Source organism: Mobula birostris, chromosome 12 (genome assembly GCF_030028105.1).
Source record: "Mobula birostris isolate sMobBir1 chromosome 12, sMobBir1.hap1, whole genome shotgun sequence".
NCBI lineage: Eukaryota > Metazoa > Chordata > Chondrichthyes > Myliobatiformes > Myliobatidae > Mobula > Mobula birostris.
The window spans coordinates 6,293,504-6,316,501 of NC_092381.1; the positions used below are offsets into that span (position 1 = coordinate 6,293,504).

The window sequence follows — 22,998 nt, forward strand, 5'->3', positions numbered from 1 at the left end:
TGGTGCAATCTGGGGTATATTACGATCGAGGAACGTGTTTGCAGACTGGATATTGAACTTTTTACTGTTGGACTTCGGCCACATTCCACCGTGATACAACACTTGGCGGCACTGGAGGTCGTTCCTGCCTGTGGCCATCGAACATGCAGCTCCTCCCGTGGAGGGTCAGACACCCTGAGCCAATAGACTGGTCCTGGACTTATTTTCCATCTGGCATAGTTTGCATTTTGTTGTTTGATTGTTTGTGGTTTTTGTATTGCTATATTTATGCTCTATTCTTGGTTGGTGCGGCTGTAACAAAACCAAATTTCCCTCGGGATTAATAAAGTATATCTATCTATCTATCACTGCTTGCGAGGTGTGTCAGTGTAGTAGGTGGATCTCCCATTGATTGCACAAGTGGGGGATCACAGTGCAGAAAAAGCGGCACGTAGTGGGTAAAAGCCATCTTCCTGATGTTCAGGAGAGTCAGTCTAGCGTCTCTAATGTGACTATCAGCTACTTGAACAAGAAATGCAAAGGAAATCGCAGTAATCAAAAGTATACCGTAAAGTTGGAATGGGGCTCGCAGCACTGCCACCATATGTGAACGTAGTTAGACCAAGATAGGCTTTTAGTGTTGTTCATTCATAGGAATTGGAAGCTCTCAACCTTGACGTCTTTCATGTAGACAGGAGCATGCACGCTGCCCTATTTTGAAAGTCAATAACCAGGGCTTTTAGTTAACATTGTGAGGATAATTACTGTCATGACACCTAGTTAATGGGTTCTCTATCTCCTTGCTGTTCTCCAATTTAGAGTTATTTGAGATACAGTCCATTACAGCAGTTTCTGGTAGGAGGCTGAGGACTCAACATTGTGGATCACCAGTTTGAGAATAATTGTGGCAACGATGTTGCTGTGTCTCCTTAGTTATTCTGGTCTGTTGGTCAAAAGTTGGAGAGGGAGGCATTAACTCCTAGGGTTCAAAGTTTGGTGAAGTTTACCTGGAAATATAGCATTGAAGGTGGAACTCTAGTCAATAAACTTTGAATCTTGTGCCTTTAGAACAGAGATGAGAATTTTTTTTAGCCAGAGTGTGTCTAATCTGAGGAATTCATTGCCACAGACTGCGGATAAGGCCAAGTTGTTAAGTATATTTAAAGTGGAGGTTCTTTATCAGTAAGGCTATCAAAGGTTATGGCGAGAAGGCGGGTGAATGAGTTTCAGAGGGATAATCACTTATGATTGAATGACAGAGCAGACTGGATGGGCCAAGTGGTCTAATTCTGCTTCTGTCTCCTAGAACCTAGAAGAACATAGAACATTACAGGCCATTTGGCCCACAATATTGTGCTGACCCATTAACCTATTCTAAGATCAATCTAGCCCTTTCTTCTTCCATATCCCTCCATTTTCCTATCATCCATGTGCACAAGAATTTCTTAAATGTTCCTAATATATCCTCGTCACCCACAATTCACTTTTGGTGGGGGGGTGGAATCTTGATGACAGCCCCCCCCCCCACTTTCCTCCCATCACCTTAAAATTATGCCCCCTTTTATGATCATAATTTTCTAAGCTATGGTTTAGTATTATTCCGGGTGAGGTGGAACACTAAATTATGTAGGATTTTATTCAACATCCTTTACACTGTTATTCTGATGTGCTTAGCTATTACATCAGTACAATGTTTTCTGTTTGTCCATGAATTTTTCTTCCAGCCACCCCTTCCTATCCCACCATTCCTCAGCAGCACTTCACTAGTGTATTTGTATAAACGATTCGAAGTCAGTGAATCTAGTCTTCAATGGCATTGCATTGCTGATGTAATCTGCTCTTTATAAAAATGTTAATTTTTAACTGCTGTCTATTTTTAGGTGTTGCCTGCACAGGGACGCTTACATCAGTCAGTTGTACGTGTTGCAGCTGAGCTGGTTTTGCAGTTAATTTGGCTGCTGGCTGGCTATGGGCGATTGGAGAGTGAAAACCATGCCAGTACCTGAACCGTCACAAGGTAAGTCCATTCTGCTGCTAACAGGGTTCAGCTTGGGTGTTAAATGGTAAACACCTTGACAAATTCAATTACCAGGATGCTTTTGTTGATATTTTTCAACCAAGAATCAGTCAGGTTTAATATCACAAGCATATTGTGAAATTTGTTTTGTGCCAGCAATAAATATAATTAAAAATCTATAAATTATAATAAGAAATATTTTAACAATAAAAAGTGAAAAAGGGAAAAAAATAGTGTTCACGAGTTCAATGCCAATTCAGAAATGTGATGGCAGAGGGGATGAAGCTGTTCCTAAAAGGCTGAGGAAGGGCATGTCTTTTTCCTGTGGCTTGGCTATTTCTAATAAATCTTTGAAGTTAAGTGGGCTGATTCCATGCAGCTCAATACCTCCCAGATGAGTTACAGTTTGAAATGTGTGTAATTGGTTACTAATCCCTGCCCATATTTTAGAACTGTATTACTCAAATACTCAAAGATTATGCATCTGGGAATACAGATCTGTAATCCCTTGAAATTGCTCACAGGTAGATAGGGTCTTAAAGAGGACTTTAGACACATTAACCTTCATGAATCAGAGTATGTTACGTTGAGGTTATATAAGATGGTGAGGCCAAATTTGGAGTATTGTGTGTAGTTCTGGTCACCTACCTACAGGAAAGATGTCAATTACATTTACAGTGTACAAAGAAAATTTACAAGGATGTTGCTGGGACTTGAGAATCTGAGTTATAGGGAAAGTTTGAATAGGTTATGATTTTATTCCCTGGAGTGTAGGAGAATGAGAGGAGATTTAATAGATGTATACAAAATTATGAGGGTAAATATGAAGAGGCTTTTTTCACTGAGGTTGTGTCAGACTGGAACTAGAGGTCATAAGCAAGGGTGAAAGGTGAAATGTTTAAGGGGAGCATGAGGGTTCAGTTATAACATTTAAGAAAAGTTTGCATAGGAGTGTGGTGGCCTGTGGTTCAGGTGCAAGTCAATGGGACTAAGCAGAACGATAGTTTAGCACAGACTAGATGGGCCAGGTAGCTTGGTTCTGTGCTGTAGTGTTCTATGACTGTATTGTATAAAATTCTCTTTAATCTCATCCAATCTCATCCGATTTAATTTCTTCCAATTCTACCGCTACTCCCACTTAAGTCCACTTCATGAAGATGGCGGGTGCAGTAATTGTTTGCTTTTTAAACGCCAGTGCTGGAGGTACATAGTATGGAAGCAGATATGATGGTGGAGTATAGAGAAGTTTTCAGATAGGTGCATGTGGAGGGATTAGGATCTTGTGCAAGCAGATGAGATTTGGTATAATTTGGCATTGTGTTCAGTACAGATACTGTGGATGAAAAGACCTGTCCTGTCCTGCATTCCGTAAAGTTATGCACTATGGAAACAGGCCATTCAGCTCACCATGTCTTGCTAGTCTTTTCCTGCATCGACACTAACCTCATTTGCTTAAACTTGGTCCATATCATTCAATACCTTGCATATTTGAGTGCCAGCCTGTTTATGGGCGGCCCAGTAGATTAGTGGTTAGTGCTAGCTTTCACCAATCGTGATTCAATTCCTGCCGATGCCTGTAAGGAGTTTGTACTTTCTTCCCGTGTCAGTGTGTGTTTCCTCTGGGTGCTCTAATTTTCTTCCACAATCCTCCTTCTTTTGATGCAAATGAGGCATTTCACTGTGTGTTTCAATGTACATGTGACAAATAAAGCTAACCTTTAAATGCCTCTTAAACATAGTAATTCTATCTGACTCTACCTTCCTGTGGTAGTGATATTCAGATTTCAACCACTGTGTATTTCTAGAAAAATATTCTTCTCAAATTCCTTTTAAATCTCTTTTCTTGCAATTTAAACTTTATGCCTTGTTTTTAATGCCTCTGCTGTGGGAAATAGATTTTGATTATCTGAGCCACTTGTAAATTTATACACTTTTATCAGATTATCCCTCAATCACCTCGAGGAACTAACAAACCCAACCTATCCCATCTCTATCTTTAACCAAAGTTCTGCTGTTCAGTCCTGACAAATTTCCACTGTACCCACTTCTGTCCATGCTCCTGCAGTGTGGTGCCTGTAAAAAAAAAAAACAAAAAAAAACTCCACATGTGGATAACTTGTGAAGTTGCACCATAAAGGGATTAAAGATTGGTTGTAATTGAATTAACTTTATTACTTACATCCTTCATATACATAAGTAAAAATCTTTGTTAAGTCTCTATCTAAATGTGCAATTTGTAGTAATTTATAATAATTAGTATATACGAAGGATGGCAACAAGAAGTTAAATATGAACAGTCAATATAACATAGAAATACAGTTCTGTCAGCATGAGTTAAGTAGTCTGATGGCCTGATGGAAGAAGCCATCCTGGAAACTGTTGGACCTGGCTTTTATGCTGTGGTACCGTTTCTCAGATGGTAGCAACTACAACTGTTTGTGTTTGGGGTTACTTGGGTCCCCAATGATCCCTCAGGCCTTTTTTACACACTGTCTTTGTTAATCTCCTGAATAGTGGGAAGTTCACATCTACAGATGCGCTGGACTGTCCGCACCACTCTCTGTGGAGTCCTGCGATTAAGGGAGGTACAGTTCCCAAATCAGGCAGTGATGCAGCCAATCAGGATGCTCTCAGTTGTGCCTTTATAGAAAGTTCTTAGGATTTGGGGCCCCATACCAAACTTCAACTGTCTGAGATGAAAGAGGCATTGTTGTACCTTTTCTCACCACAGAGCTGGTATGTACGTACCACGTGAGATCTTCGGTGATGTCAGATCCTGGGACTGAAAAGCTTGAGCATGTAGATATTAAGAAAGAGGATGTGCAGGAGCTTTTGGAAAGCATCAAGTTGGATAAGTCACTGGGAGCAGATGAGATGTACCCCAGGCTACTGTGGAAGGCAAGGGAGGAGATTGCTGGCGATGATCTTTGCATCATCAATGGGGATGGGAGAGGTTCCAGAGGACCAGAGGGTTGTGCATGTTGTTCCATTATTCAAGAAAGAGAATAGAGATAGCCCAGGAAATTATAGACCAGTGAGTCTTACTTCAGTGGTTGGTAAGTTGATGGAGAAGATCCTGAGAGGCAGGATTTATGAACCTTTGGAGATTATTTAAGATTAGGAATAGTCAGCATGGCTTTGTCAAAGGCAGGTCATGCCTTAAGAGCCTGATTGAATTTTTTGAGGATGTGACTAAACACGTTGATGGTAGAGCAGAAGATGTAGTGTATATGGATTTCAGCAAGGCATTTGACAAAGTACCCCATGCAAGGCTTATTGAGAGAGTAAGGAGGCATGGGATCCAAGGGGAAATTGCTTCGTGGATCCAGAACTGGCTTGCCCACAGAAGGCAAAGTGGTTGTAGATGGGTCATAGTCTGCATGGAGGTTGGTCACCATGGTGTGCCTTAGGGATCTGTTCTGGGACCCCTACTCTTCGTGATTTTTATAAGTGACCTGGATGAAGAAGTGGAGGGATGGGTTAGTAAATTTGCTGATGACACAAAGGTTGGAGGTGTTGTGGATAGTGTGGAGGGCTGTCAGAGGTTACAGCGGAACATTGATGGGATGAAAAACTGGGCTGAGAAGTGGCAGATGGAGTTCAACCTAGATAAGTGTGAGGTGGTTCATTTTGGTAGGTCAAATACGATGACAGAATATAGTATTAATGGTAAGACTCTTGGCAGTGTGGAGGATCAGGGGGATCTTGGGGTCTGAGTCCATAGGACACTCAAGGCTGCTGCGCAGGTTGCCTGTATGGTTAAGAAAGCATACGGTGCATTGGCCTTCATCAATTGTGGGATTGAGTTTAGGAGCCGAGGGGTAATGTTGCAGCTGTATAGGACCCTGGTCAGACCCCGCTTGGAGTACTGTGCTCAGTTCTGGTCGCCTCACTACAGGAAGGATGTGAAAACCATAGAAAGGGTGCAGAGGAGATTTACAAGGATGGATTGGGGAGTATCCCTTATGAAAATAAGTTGAGTGAACTCGGCCTTTTTTCCTTGGGGCGATGGAGGATGAGAGGTGACCTGATAGGTGTATAAGATGATGAGAGGCATTGATTGTGTGGATAGTCTGAGGCTTTTTCCCAGGGCTGAAATGGCTAGCACGAGAGGGCACAGTTTTAATGTGCTTGGAAGTAGGTACAGAGGAGATATCAGGGTTAAGTCTTTTACGCAGAGAGTGGTGAGTGCGTGGAATGGGCTGCTGGCGACAGTGATGGAGGCAGATACGATAGGGTCTTTTAAGAGACTCCTAGACAGGTATATGGAGCTCAGAAAAATAGAGGGCTATGGGTAACTCTAGGTAATTTCCTGGGTAAGGACATGTTCGGCACAGCTTTGTGGGCCAAAGGGCCTGTATTGTACTGTAGGTTTTCTGTTTCTATGAGCTTGAAGCTATTTACCCTTTCAATCCCAGGTCCATTGATGTCAATAGCGGTTAGCCTGTCTTCATTCTTCCTGTAGTCCACAACCAGCTCCTTTGTTTTTGTGACGTTGAGTAAGAGTTTGTTTTCTTGACACCACTGTGTCAGGGTGATGACTTCTCTGTAACCTACCTCATTAGTATTTGAGATTAGGCCAATCAGTGTAGTGTCGTCACTAAATTTAATTAGCAGATTGGAGTTGTGGGTGACCACACAGTCTTGGGTATACTAAGAGTAAAGGAGGAGGCTTAGTACCTTGAGGTGCCCTGAGGGGCACCTGTGTTGAGGGGCAGAGGTGAGGGAGGCAACTTGCCACGTGCCGGCAATCTGACAGGAAGTCCGGGATCCAGCTGCACAAGGCAGGGTCAAGACCGAGGTCTCTGAACTTCTTGTTGAGCCTAGAGGGAATTATGGCGTTGGACTACAATTCAGCATTCAAAAACAGCATTTTCACATAAGGATCCTCCTCCTCTAGATGTGGAAAGACAGTGTGTAGAGCTGTGGCTATTGTGTCATCTGTTGATTGGTTGTATCAGTAGGTGAATTGTCACCTGTACATTGAAACATACAGTGGAATGCATCATTTTGCGTCTTTCCCACCACTCTGTGCTGCCTTGACATTCTAGCACTTCACGTGGCTGGGACTGCGTCTTCCGTAGGGTGAGTGTAGGGTGAAGTTGATGTCTTTCTGAGAGTCCAAATGCATGATGTAGGAGAGGGTATTTGCCACCTGTTTATGGATCATGATGTGTTGCTGATGGATGGACTTGGTCAAGCCCAGTATGAAGAGCTGAGCCTACAGCCGAAGCTCAGGAAGTCCTCTATCTTCAAGCCAGGATGTAATCCACCTTCATCTTGCTGTTGTCCAGGACCAACCTATGCAGGAGAGTGTTCCCCTCAGACAGACACTTGGGATCCTTTTCATCAAGTGTCAGCAGTTCACAGGCAGCCTTGCAGATCTTTGGGAGGCTGAACTTCATCCTGCACACCTCCCACTTGTTCCGAAGACCATATTCGTCGATGAGCTTGAGTTCCCATTCAAGAAGTCTCACTTTGATCAGACGTCATGGAATGACTTGGGTTTTGCTGCACACCCACAACCAAGCAACAGATGTGGCTGCTCATGGTCTCCAGTGTCTTCCCCGAGGAAAGTGATTTGAGATCCTCTAATTATGGCTATTACATTGTGAAGCAGACTAGTTAAAGTATAAAGTATTACTCTGGCATGATTTGGACATTGGTGACTTCCTGGGCTGACAGCTGTTATTGTACTAATCTAACTGGTTCGTCATCCTCATTTTTAAAAATATGTTGCAAAGTAGCATTTAAATAGATATGGTAAGTTTGAAGGGAGGGCAGCCAACAGATCTGTGGATGTCTGAAACAAACATAAGAACCAATGCCCTTATCAGTGGATCAGGTTGTAGGAGCTGGAGCCCCAGAGAACGGATGGGGAGCTTGGGAGCCTAACCTTGGCAAGTGATCCATCACTGAAAGTAGATTATTGAAATTCTGCACTGGTGTGAATCTTGGGTTCAAATGTTTCTTCTGCTTTATATTATCAATGTACTAAATAAATATAAGTATGTGACCTTTAGAAATCGTCAGGTAATTTGATTCAGAGTAAATATAGTATTGTCCGTGTGTGTCTGTCCGTCTTTTTTGAATCCGGAATTCATTGCCACAGACAGTTGTGGAGGCCAAGTCATTGGGTACATTTCAAGAGGAGGTTGATAGGTTCTTCGTTAGTCAGGGCATCAAAGGTTACAGTGAGAAGGCAGAAGAATGGTGTTGAGAGGGATTATAAATCAGCCATGATGGAATAGCAGAGCATCCTCAATGGGACGAATTGTCTAATCCTGCCCCTATGTCTTCTCATCTCATTATTATTATCTTCACTCTTTCACAATTGTAATGTCAGTCACTATTCAATAACATTTTATACTTTGAAATATTGTTGTTTTTTAAGCTCTGAACAAATTTGAATGCTTTTAAAGATTTTTATGAACAGCACTTTAGGCAAGATTAGTGGCTGAAACTGAGAATGGTTGCATCGATTTGAATCATCTAATTCTGCTTTTCCCAACAGAGAGCAAAGAATTTATCTATCATTGCACATCCAAATCAAGAATGTCTCCCTGCAATGGCATCTTTGAATCATCACCTCAAAACAGCAGTCATAACTTGAGTTTGTTTTGCACAAAAGAGAATGTAGAACAATGCATAGCTTACCTCAATCAGGCAAGTTGTTTTTAACTTTGAACTTTGTTTAAAGAAAAATAATTGTCTCGTGGTCAATGTTTAATCAGAGACTGCAGCAAGTAGTAACATTCCCATCAGTGTGAAACCTTGTTGATTGGGCAGGAGGTGCAGGGGTCTTGGGTCCCACGCTGCCAAGTTCGGAAGCAGTTGTTGTCCTCGGCTGTTGGGCTACTGGACCTGGGTCTCCGTGCTGAACTGACCCCACTGTTATGGATTCAGTTTTGGGGACTCTGCCATTTATGTTCCACGTATGCTTAGTAAAACCATAATAACCATAATAGAATCAATGCACCAACTTGACATTCAACCAGTGTGCAAAAGACAGCAAACTGTGCAGACAGTAACAATAATAATAAATAAGCAAGACCTATTGAGAACATGTGATGAAGAGTGGATGAGAGTGACTTCAGAGGTTGTGGAAACATTTCAATGATGGGGCAAGTGAATTTGAGTGAATTTATCCCGTTTGGTTCAGGAACCTAATGGTTGAGGGGTAATAACTGTTTCCTGAACCTAGTAGTGTGAGTTTTGAGCCTCCTGTACCACCTTCCTGATTACAGCAGCATGCCCTGGGTGGTGGGGGTCCCTAATGATGGATGCTGCTTTCCTATAACAGAGCTTCATGTAGACGTTCTCAATGGTGGGGAGGGCTTTATCTATGATGGATGATTTGTCCACTTTTGCACATTGGATGTTTGGTCTTTATGTCATTTTTTCCTAGATTCTGTTTACTTTTTGTGTTGTGAGCACTTGCAAGAAGATGTATACCTACACTACTTTGATAATAAATGTACTTTGAACTTTAGTAATTGAAAGGCAAATCAGAAAGGAATTGGTTTAATAAGTAAAGCATACTATGTTGGTCATAAACACTAGAGGTTCTGAATATGCTGGAAATCTTGAGCAACACAAGATATGCTGTAAGAATTTAGCAGGTCACGCGGCGTATATGAAGGGGAATAAACAGTTGATGTTTTGGGCTGGAACTTCAAATGCTTATTCCCCTCCATAGATGCTGCCTTAATTGCTGAGGTCCACCAGCAGATTGTGTGTGTGACTAGAAAGGGCGTTCAAGTTTTCACAGAATAAAATGTACTTTTTCCATTTGATGGCTCCTTTAAAGTTGAGGAAGGAATGGAGAAGCGGGTCAAAAGATTGAACTTTCAGCAAGCTGAGACCGATATAATAGATTGGATGCCATCTATGCTGAAAAATCTGATGTGTTGCTGTTTTTGCTGATCACCATATTATTTCCTCTTCTCTCCTGCAAAGATGGTTTATTATCACTATCATGGTCTTGGAGCACTCTGGCACAGAAACAGGCCCCCAATCCAGTCCATACCCATCTGCTTTGATTTCCAGTCCCATTATCCGCACCCAGACGGTAGTCCTGCAAACACCTCCCATTCATGTACTTATTCAAACTTCTCAATTGTTGAAGTCAAATCTGCATTCACCACTTCCAGTGACAGCTTGTTCCACTTTCTCACCACCCTCTGAGTGAAGAAATTTCCCTCCTAGGTTCCCCTTATACATTTTACCTTTCACCCTTAACCCAAGTCACCCTGTAACTTGGGTACCCAAGTCTCGGGAACATCCTTGTGACTGCATTGTTAATTTGTATGTATCCTGGTTTACTGACAGATGACATGAAGTTTGTTGCTTTGCAAAAGCGGTATAATAAGATCATAAGATATAGGAGCAGAATTGGGCAATTTGGCCATTGTGTCCACTCCGCCATTTCATCATGGCTGATCCAATTTTCCTCTTTGCCCCAATCTCCTGCCTTCTCCTCATATTCCTTCATTCCCTGGCCAATCAAGAATCTATCAACCTCTCCCTTAAATATACACAAAACCTGACTTCCACAGCTGCCTGTGGCAAAGACTTTCATAGATCCACCACTCCCTGGCTAAAGAAATTTCTCCTCATCTCAGTTCTAAAAGGAGGCCCCTCTGTTCTGGGTTGTCTTCTGGTCTTGGGCTCTCCCACCATAGGAAACATCCTGTCCGCATCCACTCTATCCAGACCTTTCACCGTTTGATAGGTTTCAATGAGGTCACCCCTTATTCTTCTGAATTCCAGCAAATAAGGCTCAGAACCATCAAACACTCTTCATATGACAAGCCATTCAATCCTGGAATCATTTTCATGAACCTCCTTTGAACCCTCTCCAGTTTCAGCACATCCTTTCTAAGGTAAGAGGTCCAAACCTGTTCTCAATACTCCAAGTGAGGTGTTACCAGTTCTTTACAAAGTCTCAACATTACATCATTGCTATTATATTCTAGTCATTGCATTTGCCTTCCCCACCACAGACTCAACCTGCAAATTAGCCTTTAGGGAATCCTGCACAACGACTTCCAAGTCCCTTTGCACCTCAGAATTTTAAATTTTCTCTCCATTTAGAAAATATTCAATCCTTTCATATCTTATGCCAAAGTGCATGACCATGTGCTTTCTTTTTTGTTTTAAATACTTTCAACATTTTCAAAAAAAACCAATGAAATCCACAAGAACATACTAGCTCAGACATGTATAAAAATGAAATAAGCAAAAAAAAAAGGGACATAACATAGAGGGATGCCTATTTGTGCAAAGTGCTCAAAAATACTAAACATTAAATCTTAACTGAGGGCCGTGAGAAACCAGCTGGGGGGAAATTGCTCATCCGCCCCTGGCCTCGTCCAGGTAGGCAAGGAATGGATCCCAGATAGCCAAAAATTTTTTAATTGAATTTGTTCTCAAGAACTTAAGGTTTCTCCATCTGTATGACTGAGATCATATCAGCCACCCATCTCCGAAAGGAAGGGGGAGAAGATGATTTCCATTCCCTCAAGATAAGACTTTTGGCAACAATCATCCCCAGTATGGCTGCAGGGAAACAAATAGTAGATTGCGAGCAGCCAAATATAGCGAGGCCAGCTTCCAAGGAGAAGGATCTTTTATAGGCCTTTGAGTACCAGTCGAATATTTTGGACCAAAATCCGGTCAGTAGTGGGCAAAACCAAAATGTGTGTGACAATGTGGCTTCTGTCCCTTGGCATCTATCACACATTGGTGAGACAGAAGGATAAATCCTGTGCAATCTAAGTTTAGAATATTGGAGACGGTGGACAACTTTAAACTGGATCAGTTGGTGCCTGCTGTTAACAGAGCAAGCCTGTATCATAGACAAACACTTATTCCAGGCAGCTTCTGATAATGCCTCCTGACACTTGGAGCTTCCACCATACTGCTAGTGTCTCCCACAGTGAAGACTGATGCAAAATTTCAGTTCATGTGCCTTTTAGTTCTCTCCCATTGCTACCTCTGAAGCATCATTTTCAGTGGTCCGATATCCACTCATGCCTCTTTTACAATGTATGTATCTGAAGAAACTTTTACTATTCTCTTTAATATTATTGGCTAGCTTACTTTCGCATTCCATCTTTACCTTAATGACTTTTTAATTGCCTTCTGTTGGTTTTTAAAGTTCACCAATCATCTAACTTCCCACTAATTTTTGCTCTAATATATGCCCTCCCTTTGGGTTTTATGTTGGCTTTGACTTCTCTTGTTAGCCATGGTTGTCGTCTTTCCTTTAGAATACTTTTTCCTCTTTGGGATGTATATACCCTATTGCTTCCACATATTTCAGCCATTGCTGCTCTGCTGTCATTCCTGTCAGTGTTCTTTTCCAATCAATTCTGGGCATCTCCTCTCTCGTGCCTCTGTAATTCCCTTTACTCCACTGTAACACTGATACATTTGGCTTTAGCTTCTCCTTCTCAAATTTCAGAGTGAATTCGATCATATTATGATCACTTTCCCCTGAGGATTCTTTTATCTTATGCTTTTGAATCAGTTTTGGTTCATTGCACAACACCCAATCCAGTATTACTGATCCTCTAGTGGGCTCACGAGACAGGAGGATCCCGAAAGACCTGCTGTACGGGGAACTGGCCTCCGGCAAGAGAGCACAAGGGCGGCCCCATCTTCGTTTCAAAGACGTTTGCAAGAGAGACATGAAGTCACTGAAAATGAACGTCGAGAGGTGGGAGGACATCGCAAGTGATCGCTCTCACTGGAGGCTGGAAATACATGGAAGTCTAAAAAGAAGAGAAGAGAAGAGAAGCTGAGGCTTGCTGCTGAAGAAAAGTGCACTTGTCGGAAAAACAGCACCAAGACAACACTGGAGGACAGTGCCTTCAAGTGCGGTCGCTGCAGCCGAGACTGTCACTCCCGTGTGGGGCTCTACAGCCACAACAGATGCTGCTCTAACACAGACTGAAGCAAGACTTTCCAGGTGCAGATCGCGAGACTAACGGATGCCACCACCACCAGTGGGCTCAACCATGAGAAGCGTCTAAAACGCCATCTCGTAGACACTCTAGAAATTTACCCCTCCTGGAACTCAGCATCAAACTGATCTTCCCAATCTATCTGAATATTGAAGTCCCCTATGACTATTGTAGCATTGCCCTTTTGACACGCCTTTTCTATTTTCCATTGTAATTTGTAGGCCACATCCCTACTGCTGCTTGGGGATCTGTACATAACTCCATTAAAGGTCTTTTTACTCTTGGCTCCATCCACAATGATTCAACACCTTCCAATCATATGTTGCCTCTTTCTAATAATTTGATTTAATTTTTTTTAACCACAGCAAAGCTACCTTTGTGCTTATTCTTTTGATACAATGTTGTATCATTGGACATTAAACTCCTAGCTATAATCTTCTTTCAGCCATGATTCAGTGATGTCTTCAACATAATGTCTGCCAATCTGCAACTGTTCCGCAAATTCATCTACCTTATTCTATATGCTGTGTGCATTCAAATACAGAATCTTCAGTCCTGTATTCACCCTTTTTGATTTTGGCCACCTTTTATGTTGCAGCTCATCCTGTTGACTGCAATTTTGCCCTGCCAACAGTCTCTGCTCACTGCACATTGCCTCTGTTTGTAAACCAGCTATGTTATCTTCAGCACTATGATCTGCCTTTCCTACAATACTACTTGCATTAAAATATATGCAGCTCAGGCCGCTAGTCACACAATACTCAACCTTTTGATCCCTAACTTCGTCTGAGGTCTTACCAACATTTGAATTCACAACCTGTCCACTAACTCTTCTGGCACTCTGATTCCCATCCCCCTGCAACTCTAGTTTAAACCCCACAATGCAGCATTAACATACCTTCCTACTAGGATATTAGTGCCCCTCCAATTCAGATGCAAACTGTTCCTTCTGTACAGGTCCTACCTTCTCTGGAAGAAAGACCAATGTTCCAAAAATCTTATGCCCTCCTTCCTACACCAACTCCTTAGCCATGTATTAAACTTATAATCTTCCTAGTTCTAACCTCTCTAGCATGTGGCATGGGTAGCAATCCTGAGTAGCACCTAACTCCCTGAACTCCCTATGCAGAACCTTGTTACTTGTCCTACCCATGTCATTGGTACTGACATGGACCACGACTTCTGGCTATTCACCCTCCCGCTTAAGGTGCTGAGAACTCGATCCAAGATGTTCTGGACACTGGCACCTGGGAGGCATGAAAGGCATAAGGTTACTGTAAATTGCAAAAACAAAGTAAGGAACAAGGAATGGTAAGGTGATGTTCATGGGTTCATGGGCTGTTCAGAAATCTGGGGAAGATGCTGTTTCTGAATCACCGAGGTTCTTCAGGCTCCTGTACCACTTACTTAGTGGGCATATCCTGGATGTTGTGGGTACTTATTGTTAGATGCTACAACCCTGAAAAATGAGCAGGAAAGAGGAGCAAGAAAACAAAGAAAGGAAAATGGGAAAAAGTAGTCATGGTGTCTGATACAGACAAGATAACACAAATTCCAGTGGTAACAATTAACCTATAAAATAGCCATATTCAAGTAGCGTGACACTTTCTACAGAAAACCAAGTTTCTAGAAAAATACAGAAGCAACTGTATTGTAATTACTGGAAGTAACACGTAATAGTTCATGTTTGTCAGTGATTGTCTGAAAGTACAAGCACAGAAGAGTTAACTTTGCCATAGATGTTCCTAAGCCCAGCTGCAAAAGGAGGAGGGATGGGCATGGGACTAGCAGCCCCATCCCGTAAAATCCCAAAGCTACAGAATCTCCACAGACCATCCCTGGGAGAAGAAGGATCTTCATGTAGAAGACATGAAATCGTGTGGTGAAAACAGAAGCCATAGGGCCGATCAACCTTTGGCCAAGGACAGAGGACTCTGGCAAGCTGCTGTTGACAAGCCTATACCTCAGTCAGGGTGATGGGCTTAAGAAGAAGACAAGTAGGACAGTTCAAGAAAAATTACCATTCTACAGCCCAATCCAACCAATTGAACATTTTGTATCAATATTTATATCATAAAGTATTAGCGGGAGTGTATTTAATTGATTTGATTACTTGCATTATTTATCTTTCTCTGATATGTTTTCCCAATTACTGAGTGAATCTTTGTTATATCTTTTCGTACATTAGGAACTCACTACCTTGGGCTTTCCGTCTTTTTATACGGGGGAGGCACAGGAAGAACTGAACCTGGTAGCCATTTTAAATTGTACATATGATCTTCTGCAACTTCACCGCAAGAATCTCCGCACACTGGAGGACATGGAAACACAACATCTGAAGTCCAGCAGTGATATGGACCACTTGTACCACAGCCAAGTAAAACTGAAGGTAAATAGTAGGAAACAAGCAAAAGTTCTCGGTGTAAGAGCTGCAGTAACCCAAACAAGCTACTGCTCTGGGGGGTGGGGGGTGTGTGTGTGTATACACGTACGTGTACGTGTGAATGAACAGAGAGCATTACAGTGCAGTACAGGCTGTTCGGACCACAACATTGTGCCAACCTTATAAACTTCTCTAAACTCAGTCTAACCATTCCATCCTACGTAACTCTCCATTTTCTATCATCCATGTGCCTGTGTATTTTAAAAAAAAAACACATCTGTGAGCTCCAACTGCACTTTTCTCCAATCATCTTAAAGTTATGCCCTCTTGTATTAACCATTTCTGCCCCAGGGAAAAGTCTCTGCCAATTCACTCATACTACAAAGTGATTTAAAAAATATACTGGAAATCTGAAATAAAACTAGAAAATGCTGCAAACCCTCAGCAAGTCAGGCAGCATCTGTGGAAAGAGAAGCAGTTAACATTTCAGGTCCGAGACTCTTCACTGGAATGTGATGGTGCTCTCCCTGATCTAAAGCAACCCCCTTTCTTCTTGGGTGTCTTGGGGAAACGGCTTGTTGACCCTCACTGTCAGTCTCCCAACTTGGCGCCGAAAGACCCGTGTACGTCTAAAGAATACCCACTCCGGTCCCGCCAAATCCATCAGATTGGGATGTCTCTCCCACCAAAGCCGCAGTTTGTGTAAACTCCATTGCATTCACCTCCATGAAATAACAGACCACACACTGTATATAATTAAGAGAAGTGTATTTATAAATATTAACTTAATTAAAGGTTCCTTTCTTTTTTAAAAAAAAAGGAAGAAAAAAGCAAAAAGATCTCCATTATAATTAAACAGTCAAATGTGCAAGGTTGGAGCTCAACTCTTTCAAAAGTCATAATAGACTCCTGCACTTTGTTCCATCAAATCATGGTCCCCATCGGATGAAATCCTATGACTGGTTCTCCCCAGTCTTCTCTCCATCTACTGCCAAACAAAGATAAAGGCTCACACTGGTGTCAGGTACAAAAAAAAACCTGCCTCCCCAGCCTTCTCTCCTGTTTGGATTTCTCACATTCCTCGGCACCCATTATCTCTAACAATAACCCAAACACTGCTTCTACAGAAAGACCATTACATGAACCACCCTGCATCGTTAGCAGTAAAACCTTTGTCAGGGCGTAACACTCTTCCCTCCTCCAAAAACAGTCATGTCCTCATGACTTTGAGATAATTTATCACCCCCTCATGAATAACACAAATTTTTCAAAGGAATTTCCGATCCAGGTGTAAATGGCAGTGACATGTCTCACTAAGGGGATAGACTTCATACTCTGTACCCCCGGTGTGACATAGGCCAGTCTGTCTGGGGGTTTCCTGACTTTTTAAGTCCTCCTTACCCCAACATCTGCTTCAGTTTCAGACACTCCGTGGGCTCTTTCCCTGTCTCACTCCCTGGGCCCTCTCCCTGTCCACTACCCGTACCTTCCGGCAACTCGAGTCTCCTCTCCACTTGGCTGAGCTCGGCTTCATGCCCAGTTACTTTAGAGCCCAATCTCCTGTCATTGTCTAACTGTAAACCTGCTTGCCCACAACTAAGTCACCCCATTTCACCTACATCAGCGTGGAAAAGGTTGGGAATCTCGGTCAATTATTGGGGAGTTTGCAAAGGGCAGCATGTACCTCACCCCCATTTCCTCATCCTCTGAGTCCATGTTATATTTAGTGCTTGGGTCCCATCTCGACCTTTCCACTGCTTGTTCTTCGGTTTTTCCAGGTTGTCTCTTAGTAGGTGTACGGTCCATGTCAGGCTCTGGGTCAACACGTACCTCTTGCCCCAGAGGTAGAAGTTGGTTCGGATGGAAAATCGTGACAGGCCCATTCCCATCCTCTGGTTTTGCCCGGAAAACTAGTACATTTGGCATCTGACGCTCCACTACATAGAGTGTAGCTGCCCACCGGTCAGCCAACTTGTGCTCCCAGGTAGCCCCAAATTCTTTGAGGACTCAGTCTCCAGGCACCAGTTGGGGAAACCTAGCCTTCTGATCATATAGCCTTCTATTTTCTAGATTTTGCTTGGTAGCTGAGGCCTTGGCTTGTTCATAAGCCCTTTGCCATTCCTTCCTCATATCTGAAGTATGTGTCTGATAAGTCTTCTGTGTCAAATCTTTCCTGCCAGTCCCAAAGCAGAGGTCAATGTGCAACCTCTCCTTGTGGCCAAATATCAGTTAATACGGCGAGTACCTGGTATCTTCATTCTGTATACAGTTGTAGCAGTGGATCAGATATCCAAACTGTTGATTCCACTTGTTCTTACTGATCTCCAAGGTTCTGAGCTGGTCTAGCAAGGTCCAATTAAACCTCTCGGGCTGGGAATCACCCTGAGGGTGATGAGGCATAGTTCTTGACTTCTCAACTCCAAGTATGCTCAGTAATTTGTGTATGAGCCTACTCCCAAAATCCCTTCTCTGATCGCTATGTATCCATCTAGGGGCGGGGGGAGGGCATAGTGAACAAAATGCTTTTTCCATAACACTTTGGCCACGGTGGACACCCTCTGATCCTTTGTTGGAAAGACTTGTGCATATCTGGTGCAGTGATCTTTAAAAACAGACATTCACCGTGTTGCTGGCATCAGGCTCTACTGATAGGAAATACATACACACAGATCAAGTGGCCCTGCACTCTGCAAGTGGGATACGGAGAGGCCCTTGTAGACAGTGTCTTCCTCTGTATACCCTGAATGCACGACTTGCAGTACTCTTCGACCTCCAGCTTCATTTGGGGTCAGTAGAGCCGATCTCTGGTTCCATCGGTCTTGTCAACACCCAAATGACCTGGGTCATCATGAAGTGACTTGAGCACAATCCTCCAATACTTTGCAGGCAGAACCAACTGGGAATGCGGAACACGAGGAATTCTGCAGATGCTGGAAATTCAAGCAACACACATCAAAGTTGCTGGTGAACGCAGCAGGCCAGGCAGCATCTCTAGAAAGAGGTACAGTCGACGTTTCAGGCTGAGACCCTTCGTCAGGACTAACTGAAGAAAGAGGCCTGCTGTGTTCACCAGCAACTTTGATGAGAGTGCAGAAGCCTGTCCGGGGAGACATGACCCGGTATAGAATCTGGCTGCTCAACTCCAATCTAGGCCATTCTCTTTGTAGTAGAGAGATAGCAGGGTGTTCCATTTTGTCCACTTGGGCCATATCCCCTTTTGCAAATGCTGACCAAATTGTACCCATTCAAAGGTAATCTGGCCGCTGCTCAGCGAGTTCCCCAGAGCTCAATTCTGGCAACTGCTTTGTCTTCAGAGTGCTCAGGCTGCAGTAAACTTGTGGAATGGCACAACCAGAAGCTCTCAAATGATCCACTGTTCGATCCTGCTCTTGCCTTGCCTCTGACTTCCCCATGGTAGAAAACTGGTACATTGCTTTAACTCTGTATGCAGGAACGCTCCCCCACTCTCCATCCCTGTCCAGCCCTTCATCCGCACGTCAGGACAAAGCATCAGCATCAATGTTCCAACTCCCCGGTTGATACGTCGGGCTGAAATTGTAGGCGGACAATACCGCCAACCACCAATGGCCAGTGGCATCCAATTTCTCCGAGGTCAGGATACAAGTTAATGGATGGTTGTCCGTTCTCACCTCAAACTTGGCACCATATAGGTAGTCAGTTAGCTTATCCACCACAGCCTATTTCAATACCAGGAACTCCAGTTTGTGTGTGGGGTAGTTTCACTCAGAGGGTGACAGACTCTGGCTGACAAATGCAACAGGTCTCAACCCAGTGCCCTGATCGTGATACAGAACACCCCATAAGCCTGGTTCTAATGACGTCTGTATGCAATACATTCAGCATTTGGAGCTCTGCAAAAGCCAACACAGGTGCTTTCGTCAGCAGCTCCTTCAGCAACTGAAAGGTCTCTTCACATTTTGCATCCCATCTTTCTCCAAAAGGCTCTGAAGATCTAAGATAAATCTTTACCATCTTCTCCTTTCGTTCTCCTCCCTTTCTTCCAAAAGGGAGGGTAACCTCCCAGAAGCTGATTCAAAGGGTGACTCAGTTTAGGGTAGTCCTTCATGAACTTCCAATAGTGCCCACAAATTCCAAGGAATGAGCATAGGGCACTCACATTCTGGGCTACGTGGTCATTGCCCTGATCTTTGACAGACCCATAGCTACTTCATTCCATGACACTATGTGCCCAATATATGTGACAGTCATCTTGCAGAACTGGCACTTGTGCAGAGAAAGTTTTAACCTTTCAGCTTTCAGGTGGCCTAATACCTTCAGTAGCCTCGCTTCCTGTTCCTCCAAGGTTGACCCAAACACTGCGAGATCATCCAGGTACACCAACACTTCAAGCAAGTTCATATCCTCCATAGCTTTCTCCATGATACACTGGAAATTAGCCAGGGTTCCTGATATGCCCTGGGGCATCCTTTCAAACTGGAAGAATCCAAGTGAATTCCATGTTCTCCTTGTCATCCTTGCTCACGGGTATCTGATAATACCCATTCCTCAGATCCAGCACACTGAACCACTTCGCTCCTCTCGGGCAGGCCAACATGTCCTCTATCCTCGGAACCATCTATGGCCAGGGACTGTGTGTTGGTTCAGAGTCTGATAGTCAACACACATTCGTACCTTTCGATTCTTCCTGGCCACCACTACTGAGGACACGTAAGGATTTCTGGACTCCGTGATGAACCCAGCTTCCTTCAACTTCAGCAGGTGCTGCCAAAGCTCCTCCACCTCGACCTTTCTCAGAACGGGATGTCCTCTGTCACCCAGATGGTGTGGCAAGTGCATTTGGAACAACCACATCAAACTCATCAGTAGAAAAACCATCTTCCCGTTTCAGCATCTTCTCTTATCAATCTCCTCTTCCAACCTCCAGGTATTGGGGAGTCACCAAAGTTGAATGACTTGGCTGTCAACTTTCCCTTTCTTGGAGAGGGTTTCTCCCCTGTTGTCTCACAGGAATACTAGACATTACTGTCACAGGAAATAGGTGTGCCATTGCCATTGCCCACCTGAAAGTGACCTCCCTCTCCGAGGTGTTCCCGACAATCACTGTCATCCTGTTACCTGTACAACCGATGGCTTCTGCAGTTTGGTCTTCACCAATACCCCAGCAAGTAAACATGACTCCTCTTCGTGGTTTTCTAAGCATCCACCAAAAAGGCCTTGGCATCAGGCATTCTGGGAAATTTGGGGCTTCCTGTCACTCCAGCTACTTCCTCAGGCTGTAATACAATTGATTTAGGCTGAGTATACCACATAGTCCCTTGCTTATGCTCATCATCCAGCCTAGTGTGGCGACGCACTTCCTCAAATGCAGCTCTGAACACAGCATCAGTGGACAGTGTTTTCAGAAAGCTGTCTTCAACTTTCTCTTTACAGGCTCCCAGTAGCCTCCTCAGAATAACAGTATTTGTTCCCTCAAGAATTGAAGCTTCGGGTCTGGACAACCAACGCTAATGTATCAAGGACCTCAACTACTCCCACATCTGCCTCCGAAAGCCCCAGTTTCAATGACAAGTAACCATCATACAGGTAGTCATCACTACTAAAACCCCAGATCTCTAGCGCATTGAATGACATTAGTGTACTGCTAATGGTTCCTCGATCTTTAGCGGTACACTGGAGCTTGGCCCCACTAAACCTTCAGGTATAGGGTTTTTTGTTTTATTGGGTTCCTTGTTATATTGCTTGGAACGTGCTCCCTCAGTCATCAAGCCACTCCCTCACTGGGTCTCTAATAAGTTTCGTGACATCACTCTTTGCTTGGGTACCTGCTGGCTCATTTTTTTTTTGAAAGTGTTCCCATCCTTCACTCTCCTTCCTGAAGTGTCCCTCTTCACCACAGTTATAACAGACAATACTGGTTGTTTCTCTTATCATGGGACATCATTCAACAGCAGCCCTCTGCTTAGTCTGTACCCTCAGTGGGTCTGACTCACCGTTGGCTTTGTCGTACTTGGTGGCTGCATCCGCCGATAACAACCAGGATACCTTGGTTCTAAACAAAAAATACTCTGCAGATGCTGGGGTCAAAGCAACACTCACAACACGCTGAAGGAACTCAGCAGTTCGGGCAGCATCCGTGGGAACGATCAGTCAACGTTTCGGGCCGGAACCCTTCGTCAGGACTGAAGAGGGAAGGGGCCGAGGCCCTATAAAGAAGGTGAGGGGAGGGTGGGAAGGAGAAGGCTGGTAGGTTGAACTGCTGAGTTCCGCCAGTGTGTTGAGTGTTACCTTGGTTCTAAACTCTGCCACAAACTCCTTTAACACCCCTAGGGGTGGGCTATTAGGGGTCACTACAGCAATAGGGGCTACTACCAAGAACTGTACTCTGATGAGAGAGGTCTCCAGATCCTCCATTGCATCCTCCTCCTCCTCCTCTTACTTCTCTGATGAGCTCAACAAACAAGGGAGGGAGGTGCGTCATACGAGACATTCGAAGGCTGCAAGCAATCATGTCCTATGATGGTGTGCCTTTTGCCACTTGGTCCATTCTCAACAGATTCACCTTGGCTGTCTGGATGTCCCCTCTACATCGCAAGCAACTCAGCTGTCTCCCTAGCCAAAAAATGTAGGTGTAAAGTTTCTCCCCCTTCTTCTGAAACTTGTTCCGAAACCTTGTCATAGTTCCATTGGGCTTCCTGTTGTGCCAAAAACGTTTTCTAGCGCATGTAGCCTGCAGAAGTAGCTAAACGGTTCTTGGTCTTTAAGGATCTCACTACTTCAGCCGCTGGACCTCTCGGACTCTCTATCAGTCGCTGTCTTTTCACATTATCAGAGCACTGCCACTCTTCCAGCATCTGAGAGGTCTGCTCCTCCCCTTCGGGAGTGGGCTTTGCCCTGAGAACATTCTCAGCTTAAGATAAGTAGGTCCGGCTGCTGAAGTTGGGGGTGTTGTGGATAGTGTGGAGGGCTGTCAGAGGTTACAGTGGGACATTGATAGGATGCAAAACTGGGCTGAGAAGTGACAGATGGAGTTCAACCGAGATAAGTGTGAGGTGGTTCATTTTGGTAGGTCAAATATGATGGCAGAATATAGTATTAATGGTAAGGCTCTTGGCAGTGTGGCGGATCAGGGGGATCTTGGGGTCCGAGTTCATAGGACACTCAAAGCAGCTGCGCAGGTTGACTCAGTGGTTAAGAAGGTATACGGTGCATTGGCCTTCATCAACCATGGAATTGAATTTAGGAGCCGAGAGGTAATGTTACAGCTATATAGGACCCTGGTCAGACCTCACTTGGAGTACTGTGCTCAGTTCTGGTCACCTCACTACAGGAAGGATGTGGGAACTATAGAAAAGGTGCAGAGGAGATTTTAAACGCAAACAACAGGAATTCTGCAGATGCTGGAAATTCAAGCAACACACATCAAAGTTGCTGGTGAACGCAGCAGGCCAGGCAGCATCTGTAGGAAGAGGTGCAGTCGACGTTTCAGGCCGAGACCCTTCGTCAGGACTAACTGAAGGGTCTCGGCCTGAAACGTCGACTGCACCTCTTCCTACAGATGCTGCCTGGCCTGCTGCGTTCACCAGCAACTTTGATGTGTGTTGCAGAGGAGATTTACAAGGATGTTGCCTGGATTGGGGAGCATACCCTATGAGAATAGGTTGAATGAA

At 43.9% G+C, this 22,998-nt stretch overlaps 1 protein-coding gene across 3 annotated transcripts in view; it reads left to right on the plus strand.

Annotated features, from left to right (window-relative positions):
• The window catches only part of ssx2ipa (synovial sarcoma, X breakpoint 2 interacting protein a), a 111,233-nt gene that overhangs the window by 42,671 nt on the left and 45,564 nt on the right, over positions 1-22,998 (plus strand). For all 3 annotated transcript variants that reach the window (XM_072273283.1, XM_072273285.1, XM_072273284.1), the window contains exons 2-4: positions 1,860-1,996; positions 8,511-8,662; positions 15,155-15,355. In XM_072273283.1, the coding sequence (XP_072129384.1) occupies positions 1,948-1,996; positions 8,511-8,662; positions 15,155-15,355 (402 nt within the window). In that variant the 5' untranslated portion in view covers positions 1,860-1,947. The remainder of the gene's footprint in view (positions 1-1,859; positions 1,997-8,510; positions 8,663-15,154; positions 15,356-22,998) is intronic.